The sequence below is a fragment of the Leptodactylus fuscus genome, chromosome 5, assembly GCF_031893055.1.
Source record: "Leptodactylus fuscus isolate aLepFus1 chromosome 5, aLepFus1.hap2, whole genome shotgun sequence".
Taxonomy (NCBI): domain Eukaryota; kingdom Metazoa; phylum Chordata; class Amphibia; order Anura; family Leptodactylidae; genus Leptodactylus; species Leptodactylus fuscus.
In genome coordinates, this window is record NC_134269.1 from 65551146 (window position 1) to 65571352 (window position 20207).

At 39.4% G+C, this 20207-nt stretch overlaps 1 protein-coding gene across 1 annotated transcript in view; it reads right to left on the reverse strand.

Moving 5' to 3' along the window:
- Positions 1-979: 979 nt before the first annotated feature.
- LOC142204499 (aminopeptidase N-like) overlaps positions 980-20207 on the reverse strand; it is a 28776-nt gene continuing 9548 nt past the window's right edge. The window contains exons 8-20 of the mRNA XM_075275813.1: positions 19359-19424; positions 18820-18885; positions 17392-17570; positions 15838-15914; positions 15327-15460; positions 13645-13700; positions 9844-9991; positions 6146-6237; positions 4649-4756; positions 4158-4325; positions 3468-3608; positions 3169-3247; positions 980-1141 (exon numbers count right to left, since the gene is read on the reverse strand). Of these exons, the coding sequence (XP_075131914.1) occupies positions 980-1141; positions 3169-3247; positions 3468-3608; positions 4158-4325; positions 4649-4756; positions 6146-6237; positions 9844-9991; positions 13645-13700; positions 15327-15460; positions 15838-15914; positions 17392-17570; positions 18820-18885; positions 19359-19424 (1476 nt within the window). The remainder of the gene's footprint in view (positions 1142-3168; positions 3248-3467; positions 3609-4157; positions 4326-4648; positions 4757-6145; positions 6238-9843; positions 9992-13644; positions 13701-15326; positions 15461-15837; positions 15915-17391; positions 17571-18819; positions 18886-19358; positions 19425-20207) is intronic.

The window sequence follows — 20207 nt, forward strand, 5'->3', positions numbered from 1 at the left end:
CAATTCCAGACATACATTTCTTAAATCAGCTTATATTTTTACATTCAGAAAACCACACACCAGAACAGCGGGGTTCTCATAGTATTAATATAAAGTTCATGAAAAAAATCTATTATTTACATGACTATTAGATGATATAAATATAGGTTGGGTTTCTTTGCTTAGAAGAAAATATACATCTCTTTAGGCACTTACAGTAGCTAAAATTAACCTTTGGTAAATGTGACTTCTAGGGTTCTTAGGGTTCAGGGAGTAAATATGATCATCATAGGAGAAGTTACAAAAGATGCAAGTAAGGCAGTAAACTGAATTATAAGGAAGGCCCCCGGTCCCTCTTCTAGGCAATGGATGTAAAAAAGAATCCCATTAAACCCACCACAATCCTTTTTCTATAGTGTATGGGCTCTATTAGACATCCTGATTCCCTGCCAAGATGAGAGTTTTACTCTCTTGCATGGACCTATTACACAGGCTGATGTAATGTAAGGGGGGACACTCACTGCTGCAAATGTTTCTGCCTCAATAAATTATTGTCAGCACTTCCTGTATTACACAGAGCGATGCGGTGCGATAATTGCCATCTTTTATCTTGCATAAAAGATTCGGTGAAATGACCAGTGAGCATTTGTTATCGGGGACGTTCCTAACACTGTTTGTTCCTGACAACTGTCCTGAATATTGGCCAGTATAATAGGGCCTTTAAGAGCAGACTAGCCATGGCCTGCATTTTAAGAATCTGAGCAGTAGATGGAAGTTCTCCATTGTGGTACATTTTATCAAATATGGTTTTCTCACTTCATAAAGAAAATTCATAGAAACCTGATGAAAAGTAATCTAGAAGGGATTGTCTCTGAGTATCACTTTGTTTTGTTTCTCTGTAGTCTTATAGAGTATGTTGAGCCATGAGTAGGTCCTGTAGGAGTCACATGCGGTTTGTAAGCTTTCTCTTCACAAGTGGATGGTGGTGATTTTCATGATTTCAAGGTTTTATTGCATTCTCAAACCATTCCTTAACAGCTGCTTTATTCTGATTTACCCAGATGATATTAGCTTGTGTCTTCTCTATTGCTTGTTCCAAAGTACGAGATGCAGTGCCAAAGCCAACGTTGTTATCAGTGTTGATCTGTTTAAACTGTCTAAGCTGGAAAAAAAATACAGAGAAGTTAACGCCTCATCTGAGAATAATTTTCAGTGCATTGACTAATTTGACTTTTTACACTTGGAAACAATGGTGATCCAGAAAAATACTCTTGAATAGCAGTATAGACCATTTGAACCAAGATGGACCATGTGGTCTTTTTCTTCCTTCAATTTCTATGTTTCTTATTACCCATAGAGTGCAAAAAATTCCTTCTTGTCTTATTTTGGAATTATCAGTATTGTGTATTCTACCATAGCTCCTTTCTCATAAATCTGTTTTAAGACTGCCCTTATAGAGTCATTTAATATCAAGAATCAGGAAAAGATTGTCTAAGGAGGAAGGATGGAGGAAACCATTGTGTGCGGCTCTGGTGATTTGCTTACTTATTCTTGACTTTTTTCTAGGCAGACTTGGTTTAGGAAGACCAACAAGGGTCCTGCATTCCTTACAAGTAATTAACAATTGACAAACAAAATTTTGTATTCACCCCTGAAAAATCTTGACTGAGCATTTGTAATATATCAGGCTAATTATCTGACTAATTACATTACATTTGGTCAGGATGCTAATTTTTTTTGTGCCCTACTATAGTGGGGTAATGAATATTCTGTCATTTTGCATTTAAAGGGATTCTACCATTAAACTACCTTTTTTTCTAATGAACACGTCGGAATAGCCTTAAGAAAGGCTATTCGTCTCCTACTTTTAGACGTGGTCTCCGCCGCACCATTCTGTAGAAATACGGGTTTTAACAGGTATGCAAATGAGCTCTCCGCAGCAATGAGGGCAGGCCCCAGCGCTGAAACACCGATGAGCACGTCCCCATTGCTGCCCAGAGCTCTTTCCTGTGCCGCCTCCTTCTTCTGCAGCAACTCCGCCTCTTCTGGCTTCTCTTGCTCTTGTAGTTCTATACAAGAGCATAGAGAGGCCACCCCAAAATGGCCGCCGGCCAGCTCCTGTATTGAACTGCAAGAGCGGCTACCCAAAAATGGCCGCCGCCGGCCATTTTTGGGTAGCCGCTCTTGCAGTTCAATACAGGAGTCGGCCGGCGGCCATTTTGGGGTGGCCTCTCTTGCAGTTCAATACAGGAGCTGGCCGGCGGCCATTTTGGTGTGGGCTCTCTATGCTCTTGTATAGAACTACAAGAGCAAGAGAAGCCAGAAGAGGCGGAGTTGCTGCAGAAGAAGGAGGCGGCGCAGGAAAGAGAGCTCTGGGCAGCAATGGGGATGCGCTCATCGGCCTTTCAGCGCTGGGGCCCGCCCTCATTGCTGCGGAGAGCTCATTTGCATACCGGTTAAAACCCATATTTCTAAAGAACGGCGCGGTGGAGACCACCTTAAGGCTATTCCGACGTGGTAATTAGAAAAAAAAGTAGTTTAATGGTAGAATCCCTTTAAGGATTGTGATGAACATAGATAATTTTTTTTGAATACAGAACGGTTTTTTCCATTTAGTCCTAAAATCATAAGAATGTACTGTTTTTATTCTGTGTACTGTCAGTCAACACAATAAAATGGGCACATTAAGTGGCTATAAAAGTGAATAGGGTAATTTTGGTGCCCTGTGTGAGAGCAAGAAATGAGAGGGACAGAAGCTGACCTCCATGATATACAGATTTATATGGAACATCATTTCTGAGAAAAAAAGTAGACTATATCCTGATAGTACTGCTATGAGAGACAGTAAGAGTCCTGCTTGCCTTGTTCACACACAGTGTTTATACAGAGAAGTGTTTATACGGATTCAGGGAGAACTATCAATCATTGTGTGAGGCCTGTGAAACCAGACTCTCACTGTCTTTCCTAGGAGTCCTGTTCAGATTTATTTACTTTTCCTCATAAATCCTTCAACTAATCATATAAACCTATATATCACAGAGCTCAGTTCTTCTTCCTCTATTATATCCTGCTTTCTTACCGGGCAGCAGATATGGCCTGACACATTCACTTCAAAGACAATTGGAAAGGAAATTATATTTACTTTCCATGTAATCTGAGTCAATGAACTACTAAAATATTGTTACTTACTTGCTGAAGCTCAAATTCTGAGGAGAACCTTCTAGTTACTCCATTAATGAGATTACCGAAGGACATTCCAGCTCCAATACTAGTGAAAAAAACCAGAAGAAATAAGTGAATGAATGAATGAATGAATGAACACTTGAATAACAGATGTGGTAATAGAAATAAAAATAATTAAAAAGATATCATTTCAGGTCCACATGGATTGAACGTAGGCGAAACATGCTGATATAATACTGAACATTACAGAATATTATTCTAATAAAAAGTAGACCATTCTATTATGTGTATTTTCTTTTACTTACTCATTAACAAGTTGTTGCCAATTGTTTCTCATAAAGTCCCAGGCAAGGGCCTGACCTATCACATTATTAGCAACATTAGTAATTGTGGTCAGACAATCTTGTTTGCGGATTTTAGTGGGATCCAAGGAAAATTCCAAAAGTCTGTGAATTGAAAATATGAATTTATGAGTGCAAATAATGTCTTTCCATGTAGAACCATATATGTGAAACATGTCTATATATTATGCTAATAGCATCTTTTAACATGGTACAATGGACAGGCATTCATGTGAGTGGTCAGCATTTAGTGGTAGATTTTTCCCTGTATATATACTGTAAGTATCACCAGACACAGCTAATCCCAGGCAGTAACAGCTGATTTCTGGAGGGTTAGGTAAGCTGGATATCCTTTTATTCATATAGAGTTGTCTGCAAGCACCATCCCCTATAACCCCTTAAGACACATAAAGGTGTAAAGTTACATGTTGTGTTACACTAAATGGCCAATAACAAGTAGCAAAAGAAGTAGAAGAAATTGCTATTTGTAGTATAGTCTAGAAGTACAGTGCTTAGAAAAAACGCTGAAGAAACCTAAGACAACTCATGCTGACCCTTCATGAACATTTGCCTTCTTTCAAACACTCCTTTAGAAGAATGTCAGTTTTTAGGAAGCAGATAAAAAATATGTATCAGATTTTCCAACTCATTTACCTATTCAGGATCCAGGGTTCCCTGCTACATGCTAGGCCTGCCCGGAGTTTATCAGCCTCTTGTGGGTTAGTGGTGCTCTTGAAGTGGTCCCATGCAAAGTTCCATTCTTCTTCTCCCCCATTAGCTATGGCATTGCAATAGATGGAGGACCTCAGATTTGGATGAATGCTGTTCATATTGGCATGGAAAATAACATCAGTGAGCAATATCATATCACAACATTATCAATAAAAACAATATGGTAGAACTGATGGCTGTTTTATGTATAAAAATTTGTATGGGCCACAGTATCTGTATAGATATATACCACATATAAATATATACCTATCTGACACATTACAATAATGTAAGCAAAGACAACTGCTGTATCATCACTACAATGCATGGAATACTAATATACTGGAAGTGTACTGTGTGGAACATGGAGTTTCTCATTGTATATTTTAATAAGTTATTGAGAATAAAATGATTGCTATTTAGTCTATACATACCCATTGATACCTGTATTCCTCCACTCTCTAAAGAGCTTTGAGGCCAAGTCTGTACATTCTGAGATTCCATAGCTACAAGCTGTGTTGATTGCATTGACTTCATTGTATCTGTAGGTTTAAAGCACAGTAAAGATTGACGCTTGTATATGTATAACAGCGCAATACCATGTATCAAAAGTGTTAAACTGGATCTGTCAGGAACTGGAAAATATGTACCAAATAGATTGTGTTGTCAGGCTATGGGTGCTGAATGAATACACCACTCACGAACATCGGAGACAAATCATATTTTATGACTCTCTATAACATTCAATACAAATGCCATCAAGATGTTGCCCATGGTCAGATATACACCCAGCCTTTGAACCTACTACAAAGCCATAGTGCTAACCACTGAGCCACCATACTGTCCATATGTCATTTCCACAGGAAGAGCGGTATTGCATGCCTAAAGCTCATGTGATATAATTGTAACAAGGGCAACCATTGTCTTAGCGTCCATTCACACAGAGGAAAATGGTGAGGAATTTGGTGTGGAATTTCACTGCTGAAAAAAAAGCCTCTGATTGACTTCAATGGGTTCCTTTTTCTACTAGTGGAATTTTCCGATAGGGGAAAAAAAAGCTAGCAGCACCCATTGAAGTCAATGGGAGGCTTAATAAAGCGCCATTTTCCTCCATGTCAATGGACCCTTAGTACTACAGGCTACATCCTAGCTGGCTTCATCTCCTGGTTACCTTTGTTTCTCACTATGGACCATGCACCTCCAATGCTGCTATTTTCATGCCTTTCCTGCTGTAAATGCTGCTATGGACCTGCTGGTAGGGAGGCTGTGACCTCCTTCTCTGGTACTTAATGAGTTAATGTGCATACACACTTGTTATCCTTTCCTAGCCTATGCCTTTTTATCTGAGGGGTTAAAAATCATCTTTACTTTCTAGTCTCTTCTGGTTTCTTTCTGTTGTTCCTGTCTGATGCTTGTTTCTCACCCTTGGATTATACCTGACTGCTGATTCCTTGCCGCCTGCCCTGACCATCTGCCTAAAACTGATTTTTCTCTTGGCTGACTGCTTTCCAGTGGCCTCTTTGGACCCACTGGGCTACCAATATCTGGACCACCTCAGGACATTGTAACTTGGTAGACGTCCCTTAGCAAAATCAGGTCCAGATCCTTGTACAGGGGAAAAAAGGTGAATAGAAGAGTCTTCTAAGACAGTGCCCTTAGAAGTGGCCCAAAATCAAACTGGTTTAGCAGCACAGTGGGCCCACAACCCAATAATCGAGATAATATTATATAGCGTGATGATTCAAAGATACAAGGCATTGTATAATGGGCAACATTTCTTTGACAATTTTAGTAAGCATTCACATTTTTAGCCTATAATGTTTTACCAGTAATTGTTATAACTATGTATAAACTGTTAGGCAGGTGTTATGAAATTTCCCCAATGTGGGACTATTAAAGGATTATCTTATCTTTATAGAGATTGTACGTACTGTTCTGTTAAGCCTTCAGGTCTGACAGTCCAGTCATTTGTTAGCCCTTTAAAGTAATTAAATAGTGGCGCCGCCTGCTGTCTCATATAAGTCTGTTGGAGAAAATGTACAGGATTCAGTATGGTCTTCATCAATATCTGTTTTCATTGCATGGTGTAATAAAGCAATATCAATTCATAGCTTTAGTGGTTTTCACATAGCCTATCTACATAGCCCTTTTAAAGTATAAAACATTCCAGAATGGATATGGAAGATTTAATAAATAAATAAATTAGATTTTTAGAGTTAAGAGGTTACTCTTTATAGTTTAGAGTTCTCTAATCTTTTTTGGAGGAGTTATTCTGGCTTGGCTATATTCCCAAAGTATCCTATTGGATTGTATGAAAAGCCATACATTAATCTATAGGGAGTTACCTTCCAAAAGGTGGAGCTAGAGCAAGTTCCTCTTTTACACCAAGTAGGTCTTATTCGCATATGCCTTACTGAGGTTGATCTAGGGATCTATCCTGTCTGCCATGCTTGGAGAGTCAAAATGGAATTTAATCACTTCTGAACCACCCATTGGGTTTTTACATCCAAAGAAATTGTTTATTCTCCAAGGACATACCGGTACGTCCAAGCAGTTTTCAACAGCTGTGTGAAATCGAGCAGCTGCTGAATCAGAGAGCCGGGTGCAAACTTCAGCCGGAGCTCCCAGAGAGAAAGCAGGGAAAGTTTATTACAATCCTTGCCTTCCCAAACGCTGTGTACACCTTGCTCAATGAGTGCTCTATACACAGCTATGGGCGCCACAATGGTACAGCTCCCCTCAGACCCAGCGGTCACATGATCCGGCAGGATCAGAGCCTGTTAGAGCTGCTGGGTGCTACAGATCAGCTACCTAGATCAGCTCTATAGTAACGGGCAGGAGGTTGTATTCCTACTGCAACTGGAGTAAATGTACCAGCCCCAGTTACAGTAGAGATCAGCCTTCCCCACAAAGAAAGGTGATCAGATGTCACCAAAGGTCTATTATGATCTTATGGGGGACAAAATATTAGAAAAAAATGAATAGAAAAGTTAAAAAAAATGCAAATAAAATAATTTAAAAAAATAAATAATCAATAACACGCCCTTATTACAAATTCTTAGCCCAACCCACGACACCACCATACGAAATAAAATTTACCATAACGGAGAGGAAAAACTATTTTATAAAGTTGTTTAGTAGCACTTTGTGCTATTAAATTTTAAAAAATGAAAAGTGAAAAATAGACATGTTTTCCCTCCTTTCTTTGTTTATATTTTCCAGGATATAAAAAAAAAATTAAAACACATACAAAAATAAAAACAACATAAAAATAAATCCTTATGAGTCTGAGACAAGGCACATTGTTGAATAACCCAAATGATAAAAATGTTATAGCCCCAAAACGGAAGATACAAACAACCTGAATATGTATCTGGTCCTGGACCAGAATTTAATCTGGTGCTGAAGTGATTGATATGAGGAAACAATCATTTACCTCATAAGGGTTTTTGCCTTCTTCTGGATAAACAATGTAGTCTTATAGGTTAATCGTGATGGACATGCATCTTATTTCAACTTTATTAGCTACTAGCTGGTACCCGCGACTTCGTCTGCGGTGATTGTAGAAGTGGGTATATACAAGCATGGGTAAGGTTTTCGTAGTGTGTATAAGGTATGGGATATGAAATGTAACTTTGTATCTTGTTTTTGCTGTAATTCAGACAATACATGAGACTTTTGTGTTGAAGTTACTTTGTATTTGAGCTGCTATATATACGGTGTTGTGAGAAACTTTACATAGTGACTTTGGGACAGAAGTATTTGAAGTTCCCGCCGATGGCATTTTTTGATTTTCGTTTTTGACTCCCCTCCCTCTAAACCCCATAACTTTTTTATTTCTCCGCTCCCAGAGCCATATGAGGTCTTAATTTTTCCTGGGACAAATTTTTCTTCATGATGCCACCATTATTTATTCTATATAATGTACTGGGAAGCAGGGAAAAAATTCAGAATGGGGTGGATTTGAAGAAAAAATGCATTTCTGCGACTTTCTTACGGGCTTTGGTTTTACGGCGTTCACTGTGCAACCAAAATGACATGTCCCTTGTATTCTGTGTTTCGTTACGATTCTGGGGATACCAAATTTATATGGTTTTATTTACATTTTGACCCCTTAAAAAAAATCCAAAACTGTGTTTAAAATTTTTTTTGTGAAAAGTCGCCATATTTCGACAGCCGTAACTTTTTTATACGTGCGTGTACGGGGATGTATAGGGCGTCTTTTTTTGCGTGACCGGGTGTACTTTGTAGTTCTACCATTTTCGGGAAATGTTATTGCTTTGATCACTTTTTATTCAAATTTTTATCAGAATCAAAACAGTGAAAAAACAGCGGTTTGGCACTTTTGACCATTTTTCCTGCTACAGCGTTTACCGAACAGGAAAAATATTTGTATAGCTTTCTAGAGCGGGTGATTTCGGACGTGGGGATACCTAATATGTATGTGTTTTAAGTACTTTTATATGTGTTCTAGAGGAAAGGGGGTGATTTGAATTTTTAATCCTTTTTATTTTTTTTTATATTTTTTTTACTTTTTTTAAAAAATTTTTTTGCATTTTTTAGACCGCCTAGGGGTATTGACATGGGTGGGGGTGTCACGGATTGTCAGAGCGGTGGGGGTCGGCAAACATGGCTGCTCCGGAGCGTTAAAGAGAGCCTCCTGGAGTATCGTTAAGGTGAGGGGCAAAGTGGTAAAGTATATGTATATGAGATTGTGTGGGGTTAGGGGCGAGGTTGAAGAGGGCAATATGAATTTTGTGGCTTGCTATGGTCCAAAGTGTGTGAGATTGCAGAGATGGTGGTGTGAGTTTGGGTTTTGTGAGGGTCCTGGCACAAACGTATGTGCGCTATTGTGACGAAAAGTAGCCTATTGTTTAATCGGGTGTATTAACTATGTTTGTGGAAAATTTCAGCCGAATCGGTCGAGCAGTTTTTCCGTGATTGAGGAACAAACATCCGAACATGCAAACATCCAAACACACAAACCCACAAACCCACAAACTCACAAACTTTCACATTTATAATATTAATACGATATACAGTAGTTATATGTGTAGAATATGCTATTTTTTTCTAGTTGGCTGGGTTCCCTTTCACGGTTTTCCATATGCAGCACAGTTCTCTTTGCAATATATCATTACTTTCCATGATAAGAAAACCACTGTAATGCCAAACCCTTGTAAACCATTGGGTCCCTGGCTACAGTACACAAATTATAAAATAGCAATTCATAAAACAATAGCTATGATAGTCACAGGATAATATAAGGATGGGGGCCACATTTTTTAGCCATATATACAGTGCGGCCATTTGCTTATCCTAAGCATAAACTCTAGCCCCCTCCCCTATGTAGAATAATTGCCCCTTCTGAGCTTCAGTTTACTCCCAGACATCTCTTCATGGGCAGGAGGCGGCATCAATCAGTGATATTGCCATCTGCTTACCAGCAATGACTTTGTTTAGTCAGTTTCTAAAGTCCCAATGGTTTTCTGGCTCAAGGGACCTTGTAAGACTTGGCAGAGCTGGACAAAACCGTGCTGGACTAAATTTGATTTTGTTGTGTAAAGAATAGATCATGATTTACATTTCTCTATATTAAGAAGAAAGACAAAATGTTCTGCTCTTTTACCTTCATTGGTCCATATACATCTGATCGATCAAACATCTGTGTAAAGTAACTGAGACCGCTGAGAGCCGCCTGCCAGGGCATGTATTCCACATCATTGACCAGAAATTTGGTAGTTTCCAATGCTCTTGTAGTGCTTACTATCTGGGCTCTGAAAAACAAAATCAAAATCCCTCCTTACATGTTCTAGCTGTATATTAGACAATGTACATACAAATATATTGCATATAACCTAAATACTTGGTTTTTTTTCTTCCATCTGCTGTGTTTTCTGAATGTACATTTCTATCTTTATGTTGGTGGGATAGGTAGGCTGTAGGGTTGAGCCGATCTTGAGATTTCAGGATCGATTTTAAAATCCAATTTCCGATCATTTTTCATTTGAACCCGATCCTGGTCCCAATTCCAATCCCAATGCAAGTCAATGGGATTTTTTTAATAATCGAAGATCGGATTTTAAAACGATCCTATTCACTACACAGCATGGAGTCTAAAAATTGAACGCTTTAATTGTTAGACTCCACACTGTGTAATGATTAAAAAAAATCCTCTGGCTACTTAGTCCCCCCTGGTGTCCACTTACCTGCACAGATCGCTGGTCCGGTCCCTGCTGTTCTCGCTCCTCTTCTCGCCTCGCTGCCCCCGCTTCCCAGGTTAGTGTTACAGACCTAGGAATAAGGCGGGGCTTGTGCCTTAGGAGAGTGTGGGCAGGTACAGGGGCATCACTGACGTCTCCCCTTCCAGTACCCGCCCACACTCTCCTAAGCCACAAGCCCCACCTTATTCCTAGGTCTGTAACACTAACCTGGGAGGCGGGGGCAGCGAACTATGCAGGTAAGTGTTAGCTACTAGAGCTGTTAGCTAGTCTCCCATTAGAATGTATGGACGCAGCCGGCATGCAGTGGTTTAAGCGGCCGGATGCCGGCACAGGCTGTGTGCTGGCTGCATCCATTCATTCCTATGGGACCTAGCTAACATTGTTAGTTTTTCCCACAATGCTTGGCCAGTAGCAAAGCATTGTGGGAAATAACCTCCGACCTCGATCCCACCTAAAAAGATCACTCAACCCTAGTAGGCTGTGATGTGCTGTCACAACTGTGATGTGTATTCTAGCAAATCTGCTGCACCCCCTACCTTCTCACGGCATGAATCTCATATAGTCACTGACTATCTTTCATCCATGTCCTCCCTATTTAGTATGTACTGTTTTAGTATAGACAGATTTTTGGTGGCTAAGGGCTCTATGATGCTGCAAGTGCAAGTCCTAAATTCCAGTCATGACACAATTTCCAGCTCTAACTCAGTCCATATAATATGGACATATCATAACAGTGTGAATCCAGATTAAGAAAAATGGCTATATAGGAGGGGGAGATAACTAATGCTCTCTAACTTTTAGACAGGGCAAACTCAAACTAGACAGTTTCAAGCTGCATCGGATTTTCCAAAGTGTCTCATGTTGTTTGAAAATCTTGCATAATTTAAAACTATGTAGTCTGACTTTACACCACTTGTTAGGCCCAGTTAGGAAGTCCAAACGCATTGACAAGCGGTGACCTTATGAAAGCACACGGACCTCATAGACTATAATGAGGTCTGTGTGTTTTCCGTGCAGTATCTGCACAAGTCATGCGGAGAGGAAAGTAGTTCATGACATGTGGACACCGCACGGAAAGCACACGGACCTCATTATAGTCTATGGGGTCCCTGTGCTTTCACTGCTCACTGCTTTTTAATGCATTCGGCATTCCGTTTGGGGGGGTCCCAAGCGGACTCCCCGAACGGAATACCAAACTTAGATGTGAACCAGGCCTCAGTTGGTTTAATTTTCAATAAACATGTAGCACACAATTTTGGTGCATTTTCTGGCCCACAGTTTTGCATGTTAACCCCTTCCTTCCTTTTCAACAGGCCAAACCAACCTTTCAGCTGAGGTACAGAAACTATTAGAAAGTGTCTAAAACATACAGGAGATGAGGTGTAATAAAGTACGTATGCCAGTTTTTTTTTTTTTTTGTAACACCAGAATTGGGGCATTTTTATTAGATCATCTGTCCCATTGTGTGCAGAATAAATATACATATTCTCATCGACATGGAGCTCTGTAAGCATATCCATATTATACCCATTTTTCTATATGTTATCCAGAAGTGATTTGTATTGGGTCTGCTTTCGTGTTTTCAATTTTTTTTTAGATATGAGCAAAATAAACAGTCCTCTAATGTTCTAATTCACTAGATACAGATATAATATAGCTGCTATCTGATATTACATGTTGAACTAAATTGGCTCATATCATAAGTCACTGTGCAGACAATATTGCACTTGTCTTAAACTAAAAACAGTTTCTGAATTAGCCCAGTAGAGTATAATAGCATTTCATATATTTCCATGTCCTACATATGTACAGTATAAAAAAATATTAATATCAAGACTCAAAATTAGAATGACATCCTAGTAATAATAAATTACTAGACTGCTTGTTTTAGTGAACAAAATAAACATGTTTTTTTTTTTTTTAAATGTAGATTGTGAGCCCCACATAGAGCTCACAATGTACATTTTTCCCTATCAGTATGTCTTTTTTATAATATGGGATGGAAATCCATGCAAACACGGGGAGAACATACAAACTCCTTGCAGATGGTTTTCTGCCCTTGGCGGGATTTGAACACCAGGACTCCAGCGCTGCAAGGCTGCAGTGCTAACCACTGAGCCACCGTGTAGCCCCCTAGCAAAATAAACATGTGAGCTAATATTATTGACAATTTCCAGTTATTCATTTATTCATGGTAGAATAGCATGAATAGTAGAGATCTTTCTCTGATAGCAGAGAAAGATCTCTACATGAACTATGTGTTACATTTGTATATTACGGATAAGGACCAGACAAGGATCTGCTGGGAGATCCAAGTCTCAGGAATTGTGTTTCCACCACAGTGAGAATCAAAACAGCTTTATTTGGCAAAACAACACTACGCGTTTCGGGCTAAGCCCAGCCCTTTATCAAGTGTAATAAGCTGTACAGCCGTGCCAGGTGCATCTGGCATGGCTGTACAGCATATTACACTTGATAAAGGGCTGTGCGTAGCCTGAAACGCGTAGTGTTGTTTTGCCAAATAAAGCCGTTTTGATTCTCACTGTGGTGGAAGCGCAATTCCTGAGACTTGGATCTCCCAGCGGGTCCTTGTCTGGTCCTTATCCGTACTGTCAGTCTACACCTTGGGGTGTTCTGGAATTCTTTGCAGCTGTAACCCTCCCCACACAGAGAAGAATCCTCTGTTGATTGGTTCCAACACCTCCAAAGGGTTGTGTGAACACAACCCTATCAGGTGAGAACCTGTATTTTGTAAATTTTGCCACTGGAATTAAGAATTACTACACTATAGGCTGCTCGGTGTCTCTCTTTTTTTGTCTTTATTTTGAGTTACATTTGTATATGGCACATCTGCAGCTGAAGCAAAGGTGCATGTCAGGGATCTACAACAGGGTAGAAAGGATAGCCAAAAGACAGGAAAGGAAAAGGCACAGATGTCTGAGAAGGTGCAGTATTTATCAGGACAGAGAGGACACAGAGGCAGATGATACCCTATGTACTATTACATGCAGCCATGTAATGAATGAATTGAATGGTTTTAGATGCTAGCAGCTTTCTGCTCTGGCTTAAAGAGTGAAGTCCTGGGCAGAGGAATCTGCCTTTATACCCTAATACAGAAAATGCGGTAGATTAATGAATGCGTTGTCTGATAGTATATGGGGCTCATCATAAAACCATTGACAATACTATATATGGTGTACACTCACCTGGCTAAATTAAATGCATCGTCAATAATCTGAGCTCGGTTGATAACTGGAATTACCTGTAAAAAATGAGGGGAAAAAACATGACTCCATTTTTTTGTCTAGTAGTAAACAAGAAGTAAATTATAAATGACTCTGACTCCTGACTCTCTGACTCCTGCTCCAGGCATGAATGATACCATGCAGTGGCATAACTAGAGCCTTAAAGACCCTGGTGCAAAAGTCCAGCTTGAGCCCCTCCTCCCCTCACCCCCAATGCAATTTTCATCTTTTTTGCACTACAACCTCCATCCTAGACTATACTCTGACCATTTGCTCCATTTGGTATAAAAAGGCTAAGTGTGATAACTCGACTCACTCCAGTTTACCAGAGGACAGGGGTAATAAATTTACAATTTTCAGAAGAGTAATCAAAGGAGTTTAATCATCTCTCATGTGGTGAGGGTGACCTATGGGCTAGTGAACTACTTAAGTTATGCCAGTGCTTTTGGGCTCCCTAAGGGCTAGTTCACACGTGAACTGCCCGCGCGGGTTTTGACACAGAGAGAGACGCGGTGAGCCGCGTCTCTCTCTTGTCAAAACCCGCCTGCCGTGACCATCGCTGTCGCGGCTTAACCCTCTGCTGTCGGCTCAAATGAATGAGCCGACATAGGAGGGAGCTGCCGGGGGCGGAAGCTGCGCGGCTCAGCCTGCGCGGCTTCCGCCTGAAGAAAGGACATGTCCTTTCTTTTCTCCGCTAGCGGCAGCCCGCCGCTAGCGGAGAAAAGAAGCCCGGTGGTCTCCATAGACCACCATTATAAGGGGAGGTTTTGGACGTGAAATCCGCTGTCAAAAACCTCCCCTTATACTCACGTGTGAACTAGCCCTAAGGATTCTGATCCCAGGTGCAGCTGCTCCCTCTGCACCCCCTGAAGTTACACCCCTGATACTATGTTCTCTGTGGTAATAATACGGCGCTGACCATAGTGCTGAATCTCCACCATGCTATACTAATTCTAGTCTCAAGAATTGATGACGAAGGACAAAACTGTCAGATTCAGCTGTCACTTATTGATTGTTTGAACTAAGGATGTTTTCATATGTGCAAATGGTTTTTGTAATTTGTGAATGTTCTTTTGTCTTTTTTTTTTACTGTTTTAGGGCAAGGCTACATGTTTTGGACAATATCTTGTATTTGCACCCAATATCTGTGTGTGCTGTGGTTTTCTTCTGGATATTGATTGGGTTGGAGAACTTGATTACATAGAAACACAAACAGGAATCTCTGTGTTGGACCATTGTAAGTTTACTACTAGAGATGAGCGAGTACTGTTCGGATCAGCCGATCCGAACAGCACGCTTTATAGAAATGAATGGATGCACCTGGTACTTCCGCTTTGACGGTGGCCGGCCGCTTAACCCCCCGCGTGCCGGCTATGTCCATTCATTTCTGATCCGAACAGTACTCGCTCATCTCTATTTACTACATGTTTTAGAAAAGCTGCATTAATTTCTTTGCAAATTTTGCTATGGAGCCAAAGCCTGGAGCAGATTTAGCAAAGGGGACAAGTACCAGTTCCTCTAATATAAACCCACACTACAATGCTGGTTTACTATTTACTCACTATACAGCACGTACTTTCCTTATGAGTCACACTGTAGTATCTTGTGTATCACCAACCTTCCCATGTACTGATAATACTCACAGTAAGGTTAGTCTCCAGCTGGTTAAACAATCTGTTCCAGTTTCCATCATCATAGTTAACTCTGTAGTATCCAGTCACATCAATGTTTGCAAGTAACCAGTTGTCTCCAGTTATTCGAAACTCAGTATTTGTGTCTGAAATGGAACATAACAGTGAATTCTCATTTATGTGACACATAAAGCTACGCTCATGGTCTGCACAAGATTGCTCGCATATCGCCTCCAAGTTTATCGCACTACAATTTTATGCCACGATATGGGTGACATTGTGGCATCTTATGCAGCATCCCTTTAACAAAAATCACACCCCTTTACAGCAAAAGCATGCCGTCAATTTTTTATTGCAATTTTCATATATTGCATATATATATATATATATATATACAGAAAATATATAATTCAATGCAGTTTTCTAAATAAGCCAGGTATTATTCTAAATTCAAGTGCAACACTGCAAACTATATAGCTTATAAAGAAAAAAGTAGCATCATAACGTTATACAACGTTCTTACCTCTTTGATTACTTAGCCAGACATTTCTTAAATCAGATGTTTTGGTGATGTAAGAAATGGGAACATACCATATATATCTGAAAAAGATTTAAGATAAAGTTAGACATAAAAAAGTGCTACAAATAGAGAACTTTATAGTAAAATTATCAATTCTATCTACTATTCAGGCAGTATAAACTTCAGCAGTCTAAAAATACAACAAATGTATCATAGTGGCTGATTCTGTAAGTCTGGTTTCATACAAATGATTCATCTTGCAAGCTGTAAATAGGGATGACTGTGGAATACCCAAGCGGAGATCCATTTTTCATTCATGTCAGTTCTGTGTCAATTTTTATTTGCTTCTGTGTGTCACTCAGTTTTCATCCACAAAAAATTACGAAAAATCCCCTTTCTAATCCGTGAAAAAAGGATGGCACAGAGATAGCATCCATGTTTAATCCTTTTATTATTGTGCCCCATAGACCTGCATGGGCAAGTCTAGAAAGCACGTGAGATTAAAGTAATGCATGTAGCTCAGGGACCGTTGACTAAACGACTATAATAGATGTATGTACTGTCCATGTGATGTCTGTTTTTTTTTTTTATATGGACATAAAAGTAGTTTATGTGAAAGACTTCTTAGGAGGAAGGTATGAAGTCCTGTACTCCAGAATACTGGCATCAAAAAGTTGCAGATAAAGGGTTTCCTCCATATTTGAAGAGTGGATGGAAAAGTGGGCCTTGTGCTGTTTGGTATTATTTATACCAGATTTATCAATGCAACTTTTTAGGAGAAAGTACAGTAGGAAGTTTAGTAATATCTCAGAACAGAAATAGTGTTAGACTTAATAGTGTGCCAACTTTTTTATTTATTTTATAAACTTGGGGCAAATTCCACCAACGCAGAATCCAAAAAAACTGAATTTAAAACTTGCTCTTATAAAACATTCTCCTCTAACCTTTTATCACCCCTTAGCTGTCTAACCTTGCAATACAATTTTCTGCCACAATTCTGGTCGCATTATGGCATCTTATGCAACACTCCTTTAGGGAAAGTCATATCCCTTTCCAGCAAAGCCACGTCCTCACTTTTTTATCACACTTTTCATATAACAGGATCAGATTCCCATTCATTGACTACAATCAGATCTCTTGAAAACTTTGACATACTGATATAAAATGCAAATTAAAAATTGCAAAACTCTCCAGGATTGTTTCTAAATTTGTATTGTTATATAAATTTGTGTTCCAATGTGCAAAGAGCAAAATTAAAGAAGACCAGATTTATAGGGATTTTCTGGGATTGCTGTCTTTTAGCTGGCCCATAAGGGGCCATTTTGAAATAAGATTGGAATTTTTATATTAAAAAATGATCCTGCCTTATTTTTAACATCAGTCTGGCAGTCTTGGTTTAACGTGTACATGGCTCCCCCGACTCACCGTACATCAGCCCCATAAACTCACCATGTGGCTACTGCATCCAACAACTCCAGAACAACTGGATAAAGCAGTTCAGCTAGTCACATGTACATTGTCAGATAAGAATAATTTTCCTTATAAAACTCATCTTACTTATATGGAGATTCAGCAGTGACTGTGGAATTGGGATCTAGAAGAAAATGTTTCTGTGTTATAGATCCATCTGCTGTATTTATTGTCACCACTGGGAAACCCATCTGCAAGACCCATGTGTTCATGATCTCTTCGATTGAGGCTGGAAGGGTAACATCATGTGTTTCATGTTCATAGGCCTAAAATAAAGAGCAGAAGGTCGCTGATCCAAAAAGGAAACATTTGTGTTCATTGTCTATGTGGGCCATTCATGTTGTTTTTGGCTTAGATGTGTTTCAGTCTGTTTCTCATAATACACAAGCAATAGAAAATAGCACCTGTTTAGTGAATTCTGTTTTCTCATTACATTACCACTTGTGACATAGCTAAAGATTAACTAAAAGACAAACTAAAGATCTCTCAGACTCTATGAAGGGCAGGTGATTCTCCTGTACAAGCCACTGACACTAACCACTTACACTTGGTGCACCCTAGCGTTCAGGTTTCTGTCCTTTATGTCCTCATGGGGAAACTCTGTGTGTTTAAAAAGTGGTTATATGTGGAAACCGCAGACTATATTGAGGTCCTCCGGGTATCTGCTTGATTTCTGACGGAAATGGTTGACAGAAAAGACCTCCTTGCAGGATTTTTCTCTCCACTAATTTTAAGGAGAATGTGTGATGGAGTCTCATGTGGAGACTTGAACGCTAGTGTGAACTTAAGGTAACTTGCAGCATGATGTATTTTTGTTCATGTATTTTGCTCATTGACTGTAAAATGCAGGTAACCAGTTTACCATTTAAGCCCGTTTAAGACCTGCCTATTTTGATCCTTAATGACCAAACCATTTTTTAATGTTTTTTTCCATCATTGCACATCAAGTCATAACTTTTTTATTTTTCCACCTATGTAAATGTATAAGGGCCTATTTTTTGCAGGACATGTTGTAAGGCAGCATCATTTCGGAGTACATATATATAATTGATGACCTTTTATTAACTCCTTCACGTAGGAAAAGGAAAAATGCAGCAATTCTACCATTTTTTTTTATGTTTTAAATTTTGCGCCATGCCACACAAACAGCTTGATAACTGGATAGATAAAATTACATTGATACCAAATTTGTAGTTTTCTTTCAAAGTTTTACTACATTTGAAAATAAAAAATAATTGTTTTGCATTGTCGCTATAATATATAGTACTGTTCAAAAAAGAGAATCAGTTCTTATTGTTGGGAAAAGTAAAACTGTACGTGTAGCCAACTATCGGGATGCTGCAACCCTAAAAGGCAATGACTAAGAAACTTGCTTGTGTGAATAAGCCGTCACACTCAAAACCTTTCATATATTTGCATGAAAGTGGACCCTCTTTATGAGATACAGCTGAAAATCCCTTCCTGTTGTATGCACAAATAGACAATATAAGAAATGGATCATTTATCTAAACTTACTTCTTGTAAGGAATCCCACAGATTAGTATACACTGTATTTTCATAGGCAAATTTGTTGAGGTAGTCCTAGGAAAGGAAGCAGAAAATTGGGTTAAGACTGACATCTGAATAATAAGATGTCTGGTGCACTATACATGGAGCTAATATGACAGTACACAAAGTCATACTTGAAAATCTATACAAAACTAGAATAGGTACAGTATGGGCCCTTATATTTCTGTGGGTGCTCCATTATGGATCTGAACCATACAGAGCTACAATGTGAAAGTGTCCATGAGTCCTTAGCAGTTTACAAACATTTTAGCTTTACTTCTCACGCACTTTTACACATTAGTATTACATTACCTTCATTTTAAATGGCTTTTGATGCAAAACCCTTATATGGCCTCTGAGTCTCCTAGTATGGTAGTTATAGCCATCATTGCATGCATATAGCAGATAGCCATGACAGGTGTATAGCTTATCCATGGTAGACAAATAAAGGAGCAGCATACATGGAGGCCCATAGCAATATCATCTGATCAGCGGCTGGTACTTACACGTAGTCCCTTTACAAAGAGGTCTTCAGTGAGAAATGTGGACAACATCCGAATAACTGATGCACCCTGAAATAAATGCAAGTGCAATATGAAACTGATAATGATAGATAAGCCATTTTCTTTTTATGTGTTTTATGACGGATGTCATCTAATGTGTGTCTAATGCAGGAAGTGGCTACAGAATCAGCCCTGGTGACTAGGATTTCAAGTCTTAGCAATGTCAGTCTGTCTCTGATATCATCCAGCTCCATGTCCTGCTAGAGATGATCACCGACTGATAATAAAAGCAGAACATGCACAGCAGTGATGTCTTCAGACACATTGATACAGGGAGGGGGAAACCCTGCTGTGAACACTTGATAATACTCTGGGACAGGGACAAAGTATGGTACTGCCTACCATTAAGAGAAGCTCTGCTGTGACTTCCATTTAGGTGGGCATGAATGTGTAAAGCTTTTTAATATACAGACTTGGTCCAGTATTCGACTACCTGCCTTTATGACTTAATTTAAGATTTTTCACTTAACCAAATTCATAACCAAATGGTAGGTTTTCTCCAAACATAAAAGTTAGATGACATGTTCTAGTCACTGTGCCACTGGGCAGGGAGAGTAGAGGCAGGCTAAGGAGCTAGTCAGTCATCCATATTTACTATTGTGGTTACAACTATATGCTGGTATAAATGTGGTGCACCTTTGGCACAATATGGCGCTTCTTTGGTGCAATGTGATGTATCTAGTTTAGGCTAAAATTTTTCAACTTACTAGAACTTGGAGATTAAAGATGGCCGCTGAGTATGTAATGGCTAACTAGTAGAGATGAGCGAACAGTGTTCTATCGAACACATGT